Source organism: Pseudomyrmex gracilis, unplaced genomic scaffold, assembly GCF_002006095.1.
Source record: "Pseudomyrmex gracilis isolate BER0280 unplaced genomic scaffold, ASM200609v1 scaffold_157, whole genome shotgun sequence".
In the NCBI taxonomy this organism is placed as follows: domain Eukaryota; kingdom Metazoa; phylum Arthropoda; class Insecta; order Hymenoptera; family Formicidae; genus Pseudomyrmex; species Pseudomyrmex gracilis.
Window position 1 is genome coordinate 15244 of NW_018020741.1, and position 15600 is coordinate 30843.

General features: G+C 32.2%; 1 protein-coding gene across 1 annotated transcript in view; it reads right to left on the reverse strand.

Annotated features, from left to right (window-relative positions):
• LOC109857410 (scavenger receptor class B member 1-like) overlaps window positions 1–15600 on the reverse strand; it is a 40105-nt gene that overhangs the window by 14883 nt on the left and 9622 nt on the right. Inside the window, exon 2 of the mRNA XM_020433685.1 lies at window positions 12031–13029. Within this exon, the coding sequence (XP_020289274.1) occupies window positions 12031–12211 (181 nt within the window). The 5' untranslated portion in view covers window positions 12212–13029. The remainder of the gene's footprint in view (window positions 1–12030; window positions 13030–15600) is intronic.

A 15600-nucleotide genomic window follows, 5' to 3' on the forward strand; every position in this document is an offset into this window, starting at 1 on the left:
TGTTAATTATTTTTTTTATTAACTTAACTTTTAATCAATTAATTTCATTATGGATTAACTTATATCTTAACTAAATAAAATTTTTAAGACCTTTAACTGTAACTTAACTTAAATAAAAAAAAAATTTAACTTACCCAACCTTGGATCTCATATATATGTCATATATATATGTCTTGTCACTTTGCTGGATAAATTGAAGAAACTTATTAACAAAAAATATTGCGCGCCTAGTTCGGTAGTCGAGAATCTAGTGTTCAACCGCTGTAAAAATTTTATTATATATATTTTACCGAATAGAAGATGTTTGACTGTTTGATCAGATAAATGGAAGGTTCGATACTTGAGTAGATTTCTAACAGATGAAGTTGTTGTCCGAAGAAATTTTTTTCCGCGCGACACGTTGGCCGCGTCGTGAAAAAAACCTTGATATCTTTACGGCGTCACCGTCGGCAACGATTACGTACCAGAAGATTGGATCATGTAACTCGCTTATTTTGGGCAGTTCTTCTACTTATTATCTCACACCTTCGATTGCTTAACGATTACGTCGTACACGCGTCGTATGGAGATGCAAGAACATTCACAATATTGATTCGGAAAGTACGCGCTTTTCGAGAGAACCAGTTATTTCTATATGATCCGCGCAAACAGGGTCGGGGTTACGTTATATTTGTTTTCGATCGTTCGGGCATTAAAACAAATCTAATCAAGAATCGTCGTATATACGCGCATATGTATTATATCTCACAGCAATCACATATTTCATAATGTATCTCTAAATTTCATTTTTTCCTTTACCTATATAACGAACTTAGAAGTACATAAAAATTGCAAAAAAAACTTATTAACTAATGTATGTGTGCGCGCGTGCGTGCGTGTGTGAAATAACACAAAATCGACTAACGCGACATTTATTTTTAAAAAACTCATAGTCTTGTTTTTTCTTTTTTTTTTTTTTGTTTTATCAAGAACCCAGCTCAATTTTATTACACAAATAACTTCTGTTATAGAAGTCATAGTCTTGTTTTCTTTTTTTTTTTTTTGTTTTATCAAGAACCCAGCTCAATTTTATTACAGAAATAACTTCTGTTATAGAAGTTATTTCTGTAATATATAACAGATGTATATATATATATATACATATGTGTACACATATATAAACAAATTCACATTTTCATGTGGGTTTTTTGAATTTCAATTCTTTTAAATCGTACAGAATGCTAGATTTGCATCTCGTATGTGAAGGACCCCGGATACTCCTTCCCCCCCACCCCAAATTAATTTAAAATATTGCAAAAAAACTCTTATAGGTAAAGGAAAAAATAACTTCTGTTATAGAAATAACTTCTGTAATAAAATTGAGCTGGGTTCTTGATAAAACAAAAAAAAAAAAAAGAAAACAAGACTATGAGTTTTTTAAAAACAAAGATATTACAGAAATAACTTCTGTAATAAAATTGAGCTGGGTTCTTGATAAAACAAAAAAAAGAGAAAACAAGACTGTGAGTTTTTTAAAAACAAAGATATTACAGAAATAACTTCTGCAATAAAATTGAACTGGGTTCTTGATAAAATAAAAAAAAAGAGAAGACAAGACTATGAGATTTTAAAAACAAAGATATTACAGAAATAACTTCTGCAATAAAATTGAGCTGGGTTCTTGATAAAACAAAAAAAAAGAGAAAATAAGACTGTGAGTTTTTTAAAAACAAAGATATTACAGAAATAACTTCTGCAATAAAATTGAGCTGGGTTCTTGATAAAACAAGAAAAAAAAAGAGAAAACAAGACTATGAGTTTTTTAAAAACAAATGTCGCGTTAGTCGATTTTGTGTTATTTCACACACGCGCGCGCGCGCACACGTACATTAGTTAATAAGTTTTTTTTGCAATTTTTATATACTTCTCAAGTTCTTCAAATATATACAATGCCAAGCTAAATATATAAAAATATATACAAATCGAGGAAATAAATTTATACTCTCTAATGTAACACGCACTTTAATTCGATCTATTTTAATTCGAATCGAGATTAGAACAGCATGATTTATAATCGAGTATTGAGATTGACAAACAGATTCTCGCTCAACAAACAACTATCTACGTACGAAACCGCTCCTGACCGTGAGTGAAAGTAATCTCCAAATTGTCGAAGTGATCAGCTCCGATCCGTTAGTGTATATGTGTTCTCCTTCCCCCTCCAGGTTATATTTTATAAGGAAAATGTATCTCGAATGTATCTCGACATGTTTTGCAACGGCTGTACAAGAAGCATGTCTGCGATGTATTTGTGTGTTGTTTGGCCAGGTGCGGTTTTGTAATCCTGACTGCATTCCGAAGAAAGGGATTGTCCCGATCGAAACATAAAGCCAACGAAACGCAACTTTTTGCGACGAACTGAGAATATCGTACATATCTTTTCTTCTGACGTGTGTAAAGACACTTTAACGATCTTCTCCTCAACGTTGCGGTTATTGTATTAACACAAATTCTGAGAAAGTTTAGTGACGTTTAACAAATGATCGTTTTAAACTATAATCCAAATATTAAAGAACTAAAAGATAACATGTTAACATGAAAAAATAACATGTTTAAGTATGTACATAATATCTTGATTGACGTAATGTGTTACTTGAATCAATTATTATTGCTACTTGGGTAAAACTCGAAGGAAGAGATCAAAAGATTTCCTCTGAATTTTATTAATAAATTATGCGATGAAAAAATTATATAAACAGAAGACTAAAAAAAAAAACAGTAAAAATAGCTCACAAACTGATATCGGATTTAAGCTGGTATTTTAGAAATATTTATCGCGCGACAGTCTTATTCATTTAAAAGTTTAATTTTTCATCTAAAAGTTTAATTTTTACTATAATCAATAAATAATAATTGGTCGTGAATAGCCGTTCGCTGGATGTTGTTAAAGAAACATGTCTATATATATATATATATACATATGTGTACACATATATAAGCGAATTCACATTTTTATGTGGGTTTTTTGAATTTCAATTCTTTTAAATCGTACAGAATGCTAGATTTGCATCTCGTATGTGAAGGACCCCGGATACTCTTCCTCCCCCCCCAAATTAATTTAAAATATTGCGAAAAAAACTCCTCAGTCAGAAGTCGAATCCGGAATCTCCGGCTTTTCGGGCCGTCGGCCTTTCGTTTAATTTTTACGCGACAGAAAAATATTCTCAGAATTTGATTCACATATCGTACAAATATTTCAGACTCTATTTTATTAAACACGTCATTGGTGTAGAAATAACTAAGTAGTTTTTCGTTATGCTCAAAAAATCTCTTTAAACAATTTTGTTTCTTTTTGCCAATGCGGTAACCTTTTAATAGCGACTGCCCACGCGCTTTGCACATTGAACGGCGATCTGACAACATCGCGCGCGTCTAACCAAATCTGTCAGTTTGCTTAGCGGTCAGACAAAACTACTAAAATGATTTCTCAATTTCAATATATAGATACTAAAACAAACGCTTGAAAACAATTTTGAGTATGACACAGACAAGAAAATCGCAAAACAACGGTGTGTTAAAATCTAAGTACGTTGTGCGAGAGTGCAGACATTGTTGCCGCTGTTACTCGCCTAACCTTGTCAAGAAATATTATACAATCTTTCCGCGGCTTTATTTCGATAACCAGACGGTTGGCAGAACACCGATTGCCAAGATTTCTTTTGATCAGATCGACTGTTGCACAGATCCCGATTTATACAGATCTTGTTTGAACAGAACATTTTTGCGCAGATCCCGATTGCGCACGTACCGTATTACACAGATAACTTTTTTTGCACAGAAGCATATATATACTTATGTATACTTATTTTTTATGTATTACAAATATCATTTTCTTGAGTAAGAATAACAAAACCATCTCCTTGTCGTTTACTAACTACTTGTTAACAAAGAACATTTCATAAAAAGACCACTGTTTTTCGAAAAATATTAAAATAAGAATTTTTTTCGTTATAAAAGCCTAACCTAACCTAATCTAACCTAACCTCGTGTCACTACAATGAGTGCCTCGTGTCACTACAATAAGTGCGTTCGATTTAAGCGCTTCCGCACCTTAAGCATTAGTCCGTCTTTGTTGTTCTTTAAATGGAAAACAAAAATAAACTGACACTCAAAGCGCATAAAGCGCCGAAACAAACGCACTCAATATCATTAATGTCACAATGCATAGTGTTTCATCTGTGTAATATTGTACACGTGCAATAATGTTCTGTGCAACGATCACAATGGACAATCGGGATCTGCGCAAAAATGTTTTTGTGCAAACGGGATCTAGGCAAACGGGATCCGTGCAACCGTCGATCTGCGCAAAAAAATCTTGGCTATCGGAATCCTTCTGTCGCAAATATATAGTTTGACAGCTAGAGTTTAAAATGCGCCCTTTTGAATGGATTTACGCATATAACACATGTAAAAAGTGTCATTTATAATTGCAATTATTTCAACTTTGAAACGGTCAAATATTTAGAAATTTCACGAACGCTTTTTGTTTAACACGTGTTTGTTTAAATTTGGAAAAATTTGCAAGAAAAATCGATTCTGCGCGATAACTACCTTGAGTCTACATTTTTTTTCGGATTGAATCACTTAACGTCATTATTACCGTTTGACATATGACGCAATCTGTAAAACTGACATCAAACTTTTCAATTACTTCATTTCGTTAAAGATGTCAGCAAGAAAGTACTTAAAAAAATAGATATTACTTTATAATAAATATAATAAATTATAATATATTATAAAAAAATTTGATATATTAGAGAAATAACACAAATTCTAACAAAGAGCATTTAATTCTACAAAATAAGAAGATACGAGTCAAAAAATAATTGTCGGATAGTTAAAAACAAACGTGAAAAATATCAATAAAACTGTTAAAACATATAATGTCTGCAAATAATAGAAAGACTCGATCTCTCATTTAATTTTTATTATATAAATCAATGTTGAAATACGCGCGTTTCTAATATACAAGATATAAACCAGTTTTAACGCAGAATTAAAAATCTGATCCTTGATCTTATTTTCTTCTCTGTGGCCGCCAAGTGATTCCGCCATTAACGTAGAATAAATTATGTGACAAAAACTCTGAAATCAGCATCGCAATATAATGTGCGTTGGAAAATGTTGTTAATGCGACAACACACGAGGAATTAATGACACACGTCTTCTTAGAACATTTTTTTAGGCCAGTTTCATGCATTTGTGTGTGTGTGTGTGTGTGTGTGTGCGCGCGCAATAATATAATATAATGTTCTTTCGTTACAAAGATTGATGCAATTTGATGTAAATGTGTTAACAACTTCCGTAATGCGTTCCGAAGAGATAGCATGATTTCTCCAATATAATGGAACCTTCCTTTCTCTTCTTTGTCATTTATCTCGACTTAAACGTGAACTTGAAATTAGATCCACACACAAGCCATTCATTCAGTGTGTCAAGTGCATACTGAGATTTCAAATTATTGCTTATCGACGAGAATAAAACTTTTTATCGCAATTGCGCGAATGTCAACGTTTGTAAACACTTCAACAACTTTTACTTGTTCGGAATTTGCTTTGTAAAGAGAATTTTGCATTTTATTTCTCTCATTCGCAACGTATCTCCCAGCAGTTAAAGTCAAATATTGCGAATTATTATGTGAATAAACATTCAGCGACTCAAGAAAGAAAATATTTGATTTATTCGGAAACGTCTTGTGTGTGTGTGTGTGTGTGAATAGAGTTTTTTTTCTATTTATTTGCTTATAAATATGCACAGTATTGATATTAGTTATTCTCGAGTTCCAATCAGAGATTTAGAACTGAAAAGGTTGTCATCTTTTCCGTTTTTTGATTTGATAGAAGAAAAAATATCTCTCGTTCAATTTTTTATATATGTACAATATTCATCGTATAAACTTAATAACCACAAATCGTGAAAAATTTCCGACGTGGGTTTCGGTGAAGGCGAACAACACAGAAGTTTAGGCTTGAAGCTCTGAGTTACGAAGTCAGATAATTTTCGCTGCGCACGCGTGACCTATAAAAAAGAAAATTGGAAAACGACGATATGACCATACCGTCTTCTTCACGTGACGCGACACAACGCGGCCAGGCTCGCGGGTTCACGTGACGCGGTAATAGCGTATATATACGCGTTGTATATATGCGTGCAATCGCCTAACCAACCTGTATATCATAGCGCTATATGTAATGACAGGACATGGCTATACGGCGCATTGCAGGACGAGGGTATTAGAAAGTCGATAGCCACCGTCGGTTGGTTAGCACAAATCTATGAATGTGGCATAGTAATATCAATGCGCCTCGCTACGATGCATAACGATAATAGACGAAGTGATTTGCATAATGCTCGCAACGATATAATACATTGAACGATTCATCATGATTTTTCGATCCAAGATCCACTTACTTCCTTCATCTTCCGATCTTTCAATTGTTACAGATATTAGCTAGCAGATAAAAAACCGTGCAAATTTAATATTTTCTCTATTTGCGATTATATTTTTCGTCGTTATATACATTGCGGTTTTTTCTTTGATAAAAATTGTATATCATCGAATCGCGATGTGATCAAGATCTCGCAGAACGCGTCGATTCGATCGGCATGTAAGCGCGCGGCAACTTTTTGTTTCTCTTTGTTCGTTTGTCGAAATTAACATTAGCTCTACGCTCGAGCGAATACCAAAAATTTTCGATCCAATAATTATATTATCGCTTGATTTATATAAAAGACAAACAGGAATAGGCTATTAAATTATATCTAGCGGTCTTATCTCTTGCGGTAGAAAATAGCGAAAATATACATTTCTCTTCTGTAGAAAACAATTTCCGGAAATAAAAACAAAAAAAAAATTATTCTTCGCGGGAGGGAAACGTAAAAGTAAGATTTTGAGAACACAAACTTCGCGAGTTATGTAAGATCGACGCAGCTATCTCGCGTGATGCAAAGCGTGAGTGAAAATCGGTGCCGTGCCGTTGCCGTTAAGGCCGCGCACGGTGAAAACAAGACGAGTAAAGAGACTCGTATTTTCTCGCGGAACCTAACGGTAACGCGGAATGAGAGACATGCCAGACGCAGGATGAGAGAACGTTCTCGCCCGGAAGATGAGAAACGGATGTAAAAAAAAGATACGATACGAGTTCTCTCTCTCTCTCTCTCTTTCTCTCTTTCTCTCTCTTTCTCTCTCTCTCCTTCGAGATCTTTATAGGAAGATGTTTCAACAGGTTTGAAAGCAATGTGTAATATACATCCGCGTTACAAAAGAAATTAAATAAAAACATGTTCAAGAAAAAAAAACAAGTTCTCTTGTACCTATGTATTACTTATACATTATAAATCTCGGAGATTTCAACGCTGTGAGTGAGTGTAGAATTTTATCGGAGAGACGTTAATGCCGCGTACGTTGCGATCTGCCGGACGATACAACGTTGTTGTTGCTTTTATCCTCGCTTCATCTCTCCAATGATTCGAGAGAAATTTAATCAAAAATGTTTTCTCTATAATGAGAGTCTATATTATCAGTATTTTTTTTAGATATACTTATATCTTCAAAATATATATATTAGGTCTACCGGAAAGTTCTGTCCGTTTTTGGAATAAAACAAAATACAAATTTTTCTTAATTTTTCAAAAATGAGATATACAAATTGCTCTCACTCTGGCAAGAAATCATTAATATAATAATGGCAATTATATTATTTAATAAAGTTTATTGACGGTAAGAAAAATTTGTATTTTGTTTTATTCCAAAAACGGANAGAACTTTCCGGTAGACTTAATATAATATCTAATTTATTTGGCTGATTTATGCACGGAATGTGGAAGATCTTAATTCGATTTCTGACTAAGTTTTTGGGTTTTTTCTTTTAATGGATTCTTTAGATTTTATAGAGGGTTAAAGAATTGGGTAAAAAATATTGGGTATTGTATATACATATATGAGAAGATACAAATGAGAAGCATCTTAGATAAAGTTATACACTTAATTGAACTGAATTTAATTCGAATTTGTATATATGTATTAATTTGCATTTACAGTTTAAAAATATATGCGCACATACAGCATATAGGCTTGTATCGAGATCCTAAATTTCAGGTTTGCTTGTATTTTTATGTAATAAAGTTATTGCGTATGTGCGTTATAAAATCAAACAAAATACAAATTTTTCTTACCGTCAATAAACTTTATTAAATAATATAATTGCCATTATTATATTAATGATTTCTTGCCAGCGTGAGGGCAATTTGTATATCCCATTTTTGAAAAATTAAGAAAAATTTGTATTTTATTTTATTCCAAAAACGGAAACAGAACTTTCCGGTAGACCTAATATATATATATATATATATATATATGTATATTAAAATAAAATATTAATATAAAAATAAAATAAAATAAAATAAAGTATTAAAATATTAAATATATTATATATGTGTATATATATATTCTCTCGGAAATTACACAAAGAAGTCAAAAATTTATTTGAAATTTCTTTAAAGCTTTTCACAACGATGTCGACGCGATGCACGCGACGATAGTGAAGCGTAATCGAAGTGATGCGTAACCAGTATAACTGTGCTATGCAACCTGTTCTCTATCACTTGCGTTCCACTGACCTACTGCACTCCGACCTCCGTTATGTCGCACACGGTATTTAACATAGTGCATATGCACGTCTAGAATGTCAAATAGTTTGTTACTGGAATTTTAACAGATTCCTTGTTTGTAGAAAAATCTTGACGACTACATCCGAGAATTCATTTAAGTAGTTTATACAATATATAGAAAAATTTCAACGTTAATTAACAAAAAAAATTTATCTTGTAGTTTTAGTGTTTGATAAGTTTCCAAATTGTTTGTTATATTTTTCAAACTCAATTGAAAACAATCAATCAATTCGCTGTTTATGTTAATATTAACAATGATATTAACGTTGTCCTTGTTAACGCGCTATTTGGTGATTCTGTGTCTTTGAATCTGATCTGCGTTACCATTATTCTGGCGTTATTCTCACAAATGATCTTTGATGATTAAAACGAAAACCTTTCTTACTTGTGCGAGCGGAAATAATTTATTCGAAGTAATGAACTTGCATGCGCATCTCTGATGTCTGACTTAGCCGAACCAATTATGTGATGATTTATTAATCTACAGAACTGCAAAACATACTTATTGCAAACGTCGAAATACCAGAATTTTTTATTTATAACAAAACTCGTTTGAAGTCTCTTAACGCAGCATATAGAGACTTATTTCGCAAAATACGTAAAATTAAATAAATAATACTTGTTAAAATTAGCAAAGTCCATCTACTTTACTTTGTTCTTTTTTTATGCAAAACTAATGTTTCTAATAGAGCAATTTTCAACTGTGTTACGTTAATACATCTGTGTTTAAATTGGACTTGTATGTGTTGTTTAGCATGTTTTTTATACTTGAAGAAGTTTCAAAAAATATAGAAAGTACTCGCAATATACATTTATGTAATATTTCTCATATAATTGTTTCACGAAAGCGAAAACATGTAATTTCTGTGTATACATAGTTCGTTTGTTGAATTAAAAATAAAAGCGGATACCAAAAATTTTGATAATTAATAAAACTTTTATAAAAAAAAAAGTAGAGAAAATTAATTGATGACTTTTATAAAAAAAACTTTTATAAAGAAAAAGTAGAGCAAATTAAAAGATGTAAATGCGTGCTTGCAAAAATATAAAATAGCGATAATTCTAACACATCGTGTACGTACATGGTCGCAGTATCGTTTCGAAATTTCTATTGACCGTTTCATGTTGCTTATGATGTAATGTAGATGTCCAGTAAATCTAGATGACTACATAAGGTATTTTAAGCTTTCTCTCGATTACTCAGAACAACTTTGTCACAAACGCTTAATTCTTACCAAAGATGTAAACTACGTCTCAAAGGCAAAGCAATTAACTCAGAGAAGGTGATGTAATAAACATAAATATTCGGGTGATAAGAATTTCAAACCAAGCAAATTCGGTCTGTTAAGCAGTCGTTTACGTGATAATTTTGCGAAGATTTAAAAGGATAGCAAAAGCAATTGCCACTACCGGTTTAGCCGCGATACAAAAGCGATTAAAATGACAAGAGGTAGTAATTAATGACAAGATTGGGGAATTTTGTCAAAAAACAAGAGTATTTCGACGGCACATAGACACAAATATGTAGAAAGCCATGCAACGAATAGATATTAACTAGTCGACCTTGCACAAACGTTAATTATGCATGCTCTTTAAACATAACGAGAGTTACAAGCAGTTGGATACACGGTAGCTCTCACTTTAATACGATTTATCGGAAACGACAAATTGTCGATATACGAAGTGTTTCGTCGATGTTTCACTATTAAGCACAAAATGTTGAAAGTAATTCTATTTTTACAAATATAATCAAAAATATCATTTTTGTTTTATAATTTTTAATAAATTTAAAAAATATATATATATGTATAAATTTTGTATCGACAAATGTGAATATTCGCGCGTGCGCGCGAAGCTATATTCTTCTTTTTAATATTTTAGATTATTTGTTATTGCAAAGTTTATAGCTCAATTATTATATCTATATGGGTTGTTCAAAAAGTCATTGCGTTTTTTTCATTTGATTTTCAGGTGCGTTTATTTAATATACGTAATGAATATTAATCAATGATGTATTGGCCGTTTTGTTCAATGACTTTTTGCCATCTCTCGGGCAACTTCATAATACCGCGTTCATAAAACTTCCTATCTTTCTCTGCGAGAAACTTGCTGTTTGATGAGGTCTTCAGAAGCAAACGTTTTACCACTCAAGGAGTTTTGCAAAGAGCGAAATAAATGAAAGTCTGATGGCGCTAGGTCTGGGCTATACGGTGGTAATTTAGATTTCCGTATTTTGTTTATTCCGATGATTATAAACAAGATGCAATTTCGTCATCAAATTTTTAATTTACATATAATAATTCTCTAGCAAATGCGAAATCACATTCGTTAAATAAATTGTAAAGTAAAGCGCAACGGTTACAGTTTCCAGTTTGCATTCGATACGGTTAATAAATTATCATATGCGTTTGTGTAAGACAAAGACATACACTGCAACGAATTGAAATACTTTCGAATAATCGCAAGCATATAGTATCACTCTAAACGATTTCGTTCGCGAAAATATTGCTTGTCGTGTGTTAAGTACTCGGCGATTATAGCCAGAATTACTATATTTGAACGACCTATCACAAACTAACTCTTCATCAAAAATCAATTTGACACGTCAAATCAAAATTATTTTCTATCACTAATGACTAATTAAGAAAGAGATATCGAATGTTAACAATGGCAATTTATTTATCCGTGCTGTAATCTTGTTCCGACCTAATTGCGGCACAAATCCGCAATTACATAGCAATAAGTTATAAGTGTTATTAGTTACGGTAGAAAATCGCAATACACAGAATTGCGATGTAGGACGAAAATTAACCGGATTATTGTTTTACCTAATTATGTAAGTGCAAATCCTTGCTTGCGCCTAAAAATTTCACAGTCAGTCAACACGTTCTTCGAAAATAAGTAAAAAAAAAAAAAGTAAAAAAAGTTTATTGCAAAACCGATGAAACCTAACAGTCTTGAATCTCAATAAAAAATATAAAAAAATAATTCAAACACACTGTTAATAAAATATTAGGTCTACCGGAAAGTTCTGTTTCCGTTTTTTTGGAATAAAACAAAATACAAATTTTTCTTAATTTTTCAAAAATGGGATATACAAATTGCCCTCACGCTGGCAAGAAATCATTACTATATATATATATATATATATATAATAATGGCAATTTATATTATTTAATAATTATATTTTAATTTATATTATTTAAGTTTATTGACGGTAAGAAAAATTTGTATTTTGTTTTATTCCAAAAACGGACAGAACTTTCCGGTAGACCTAAATATATAAATATTTTACACACATAAAAGGAACAAAACACTCACCGTGCCTGAGCTTTCCCTTCCTGGATATTAAAAATGAGAGAGGTCTTGGAACTTTTTCGGTACAAATATTGTCACTTGGATCAGTCCTCACGCCAAAAAGAGCGTTTCTGCCGACCTTCATGTATTGTCGACCCATCGCCTTTGGCGACCTAGACCCGAATAAGGTTTCGATAAACTTCATTTTGAATCTTTTTTAATGAATTCACGTCACGAGGAAAAACAATATCTTCTCGAAAGAAGTTTTTCTCGGCTGTCTAGACAACCGATCACACCAATGACACTCGTAAGAATAAATGACTTCACACTCAGCAGAGTGATTCGCAATAAATCACTCTCAATAGTCACTTTTCGAGCTTGAATTTCACTTGTCACAAGTTTATGATACGGTAACTACTCACAATCGATGAAATGTAATATGAATATGTTCCTTGTAGGATAAAGTTCGCTGAAACGTGCGAAAGATCTCTGTTTTGCACGCGTTTAAATATATTTCTCTTCAGACTGCACTTTGATACGTTTTGAGATCAATCTTCGATTGGTGGATAAAAATAGTGCGGTCGGTTTAAACGACGTTTAAAAATAGATGACAATTGCGTGCGCGATAAGAGATGATTAATTATAATAATAGATCTTGCGTTCTGTGATTGAAGTGGCTAAAGAGTTAAATCAGAGTATGCATCGCGCTAAACGGAGATCGTCGTCATTATCATCTGGCATTGTTGCACCAGATATTGACTGCGCGACGAACGTGAAAACGCATTGCAATTGTTACTGTCGTTATCATCACTGTCTCCCCCGTTTTCGTCGTTGGCGTGTGCCCCAATAGCGTTATTTCGACAGGTACCGCACTCACGTGCTCCCCGCGTTCGTGTTACGCACACTGCACTTTCACACTTTGGTCCAGGTGTAGAGAGACGCGCGCGTCTCGCGCCACGCGGCTTCACTTTCACTCTCGTCGTAATCCCGCCGCCGACTTAGTCCTTCATCTCCGGAATTCGTCTGAAATGCAAAACCGAATCAGGATTAAAAATAAAACAAAAACAACCGAAATGGAAAGAGGAGATGTGAAAAAAAATTCTTAATTTCGCGACGAAATATGTAAATTGTACAACAAAAAGACACAGACGCACACATGTTTAACCGTATATTTTATATGTCATCGTTTACGCGTTGCGTAAATAAAATATATGCATTTTGTTGAATCTTGTTTGTTGTCGTGATACGCGCAATGTTAACATCGAAGTTGCGAGACGAGTATCGAATATTTATTTTCAAACGCACAAGACATCGATTATTTATCAGCAATGTTAAAAAAAATTTTCCAATCACAGTGTAGTTTCGCGACATTTCCCCGTATTACGCGAAGGAGAATTAAAATATCTAATTATCTGTTTATATTTGAGACATTGTCTACAACTAGTATATATTTATTAACATATATTTCAATTTAATTAATTACCTATCAATGTTATTGCGTTGCAAATCTGTGATTTTAAACCTTTGTATCTGTGATGCTCAGAAACACAGCAATTTTAGCATTTTAAATGAGAATTAATTAAAGCATGACATGTAACAACAAAAACAGTTTATCGCACTTGGAGATCTACGTCTTGCAAAAAAGTTAATAATATCAAAGGCCGTGATACAAAACCCTGGGGAAAAATAATGCAAACAAGTAAGAATATTCCGTGTGATAAATTATTTGAATAATGAGATTGAACGCACACGAACGTGAAAACTTGTAAAACGCGCGTGTTATTGCGTTTTAGATTGTTTCTTAAGAAAAGTTTGTAGATTGTTTCATTGCGCTATAAGCAAAATTGTCAATCAATCAATCAATTGCTCGTGAAATAATCAAATAGTTCAAAGGCCAATACGAGCGGTAAAATACAGGATAGTCGTGTATAAAAAGCAGTCTTTATTCAAAAACAAACGTTTCGGTTCACAAGTTGGGACCTTCCTCAGTATAACAAAGCTTTTTATATATTTTACCGCTCGTATTGGCCTTTGAACTATTTGATTAAAGTTGTAAATCTTTGTTTTTCGCTATAATTAACAGATATATACTTATTGTATTAAGATATATACTTATTATTTTACAGATAGTGCGTGTTAAATTGTAAAAAAAAAAAAAAATAAATATCTTCGAATTGAGACATAAGAAAAAAATTATCTTAGATATAAGTCTTTTTTAAAGAATAAAAATAAGATTATATATAAAATACTATTATACTTTTCATACGTGACGTGTTAATATCGACTATGGAACAACACGTCAGTTTAGATGTTCTGTATCGTATAATTGCATTGATCGCCTACGTATATACATGCAACGTTGCGTTAAATAATATCTGCTGAAACAGTTAATTAAGCAATTATTACTGACGCACGCGCTTGTCGCAAACGTCATTCTTTTATAATCATTTTATTTACAAAATAATAACTCCGATCAACGTCACGTTAATAATTGATGAATTACATCAATGTCGCGCGCAAAAAATCGCACGTTCAACGAAATGTGTACTTTAATTCTTATAATTTTTTTTTTCCTCGACATAAATGCTTATACGTTTTAACAAATCAGATGGATACACACATGGATGACATTAATATAAAGAGCGTATAAAAGATATACGCAGACGAAATAAATAAAAATACAATTTTTAAAGCGCGTGAGCAATTTAAAAGAAAAAATAAATATGTTAAATAAAGAAGCGTTGCCGAACAAGTTGCAGGATTTTAGGAAATTAAAAAATTCATAACTGTCATATTTGAAAAAACATTAACAAACGTTTCGACTTTATTTTAAGTCTTCTTCAGTGTTATCTTTGACCACAAAATTTTCACAACTATAACAAGATGTTGACAAGTCAACAGTAGTTGTTGGACCGAACTCAACTACAATTCAAATTAAAAGAAAAATTTGGTCGAATTTTGTTTTGGAAATACTGAGGTAGCAAATTTTACGTAACTTTATTAGAACATATATACGCATATCTTAGTATATAACATGCAAGTATAAACAAAATGACTAAATAACACGGAAAGCTAGAGATTCCAGGTTCGATTCCTGGTCGAGGTGTTTTCTCGTAATATTTTAAATATATAAATATATTATTATAACATATATATTCATATTTATATTTTACACGTGAGTTTTGTGAAATGAAGTTTCAATTTTTAAATTCACATATAGGATGCTATATACTTACATCACGTATATGAGAAATCTTCGTTTACCTCTCTATCTAATTTTAAAATATAATATTGCGAAAAAACACCTCGACCAGGAATCGAATCTGGAATCTCTAACTTTCCGTGCCATTTAGTCATTTTGTTTACACTATATATATATTTATTACGCATATACCACATATATATTTATTACGCAAAAGAACATCCAACGTAGGCTCACGTAGTTTGGAACTTATATATATATATATGGACCGTTTATTTTGAAAGTGGTGTAAGTCCATTTTTGAAAAAAATGAGATATCACGTAATTCATGCTTAATTTAATGTAAATTTTTTTATGTATAACTAGTTTTCGAAACAAAAGAAAATGGACTT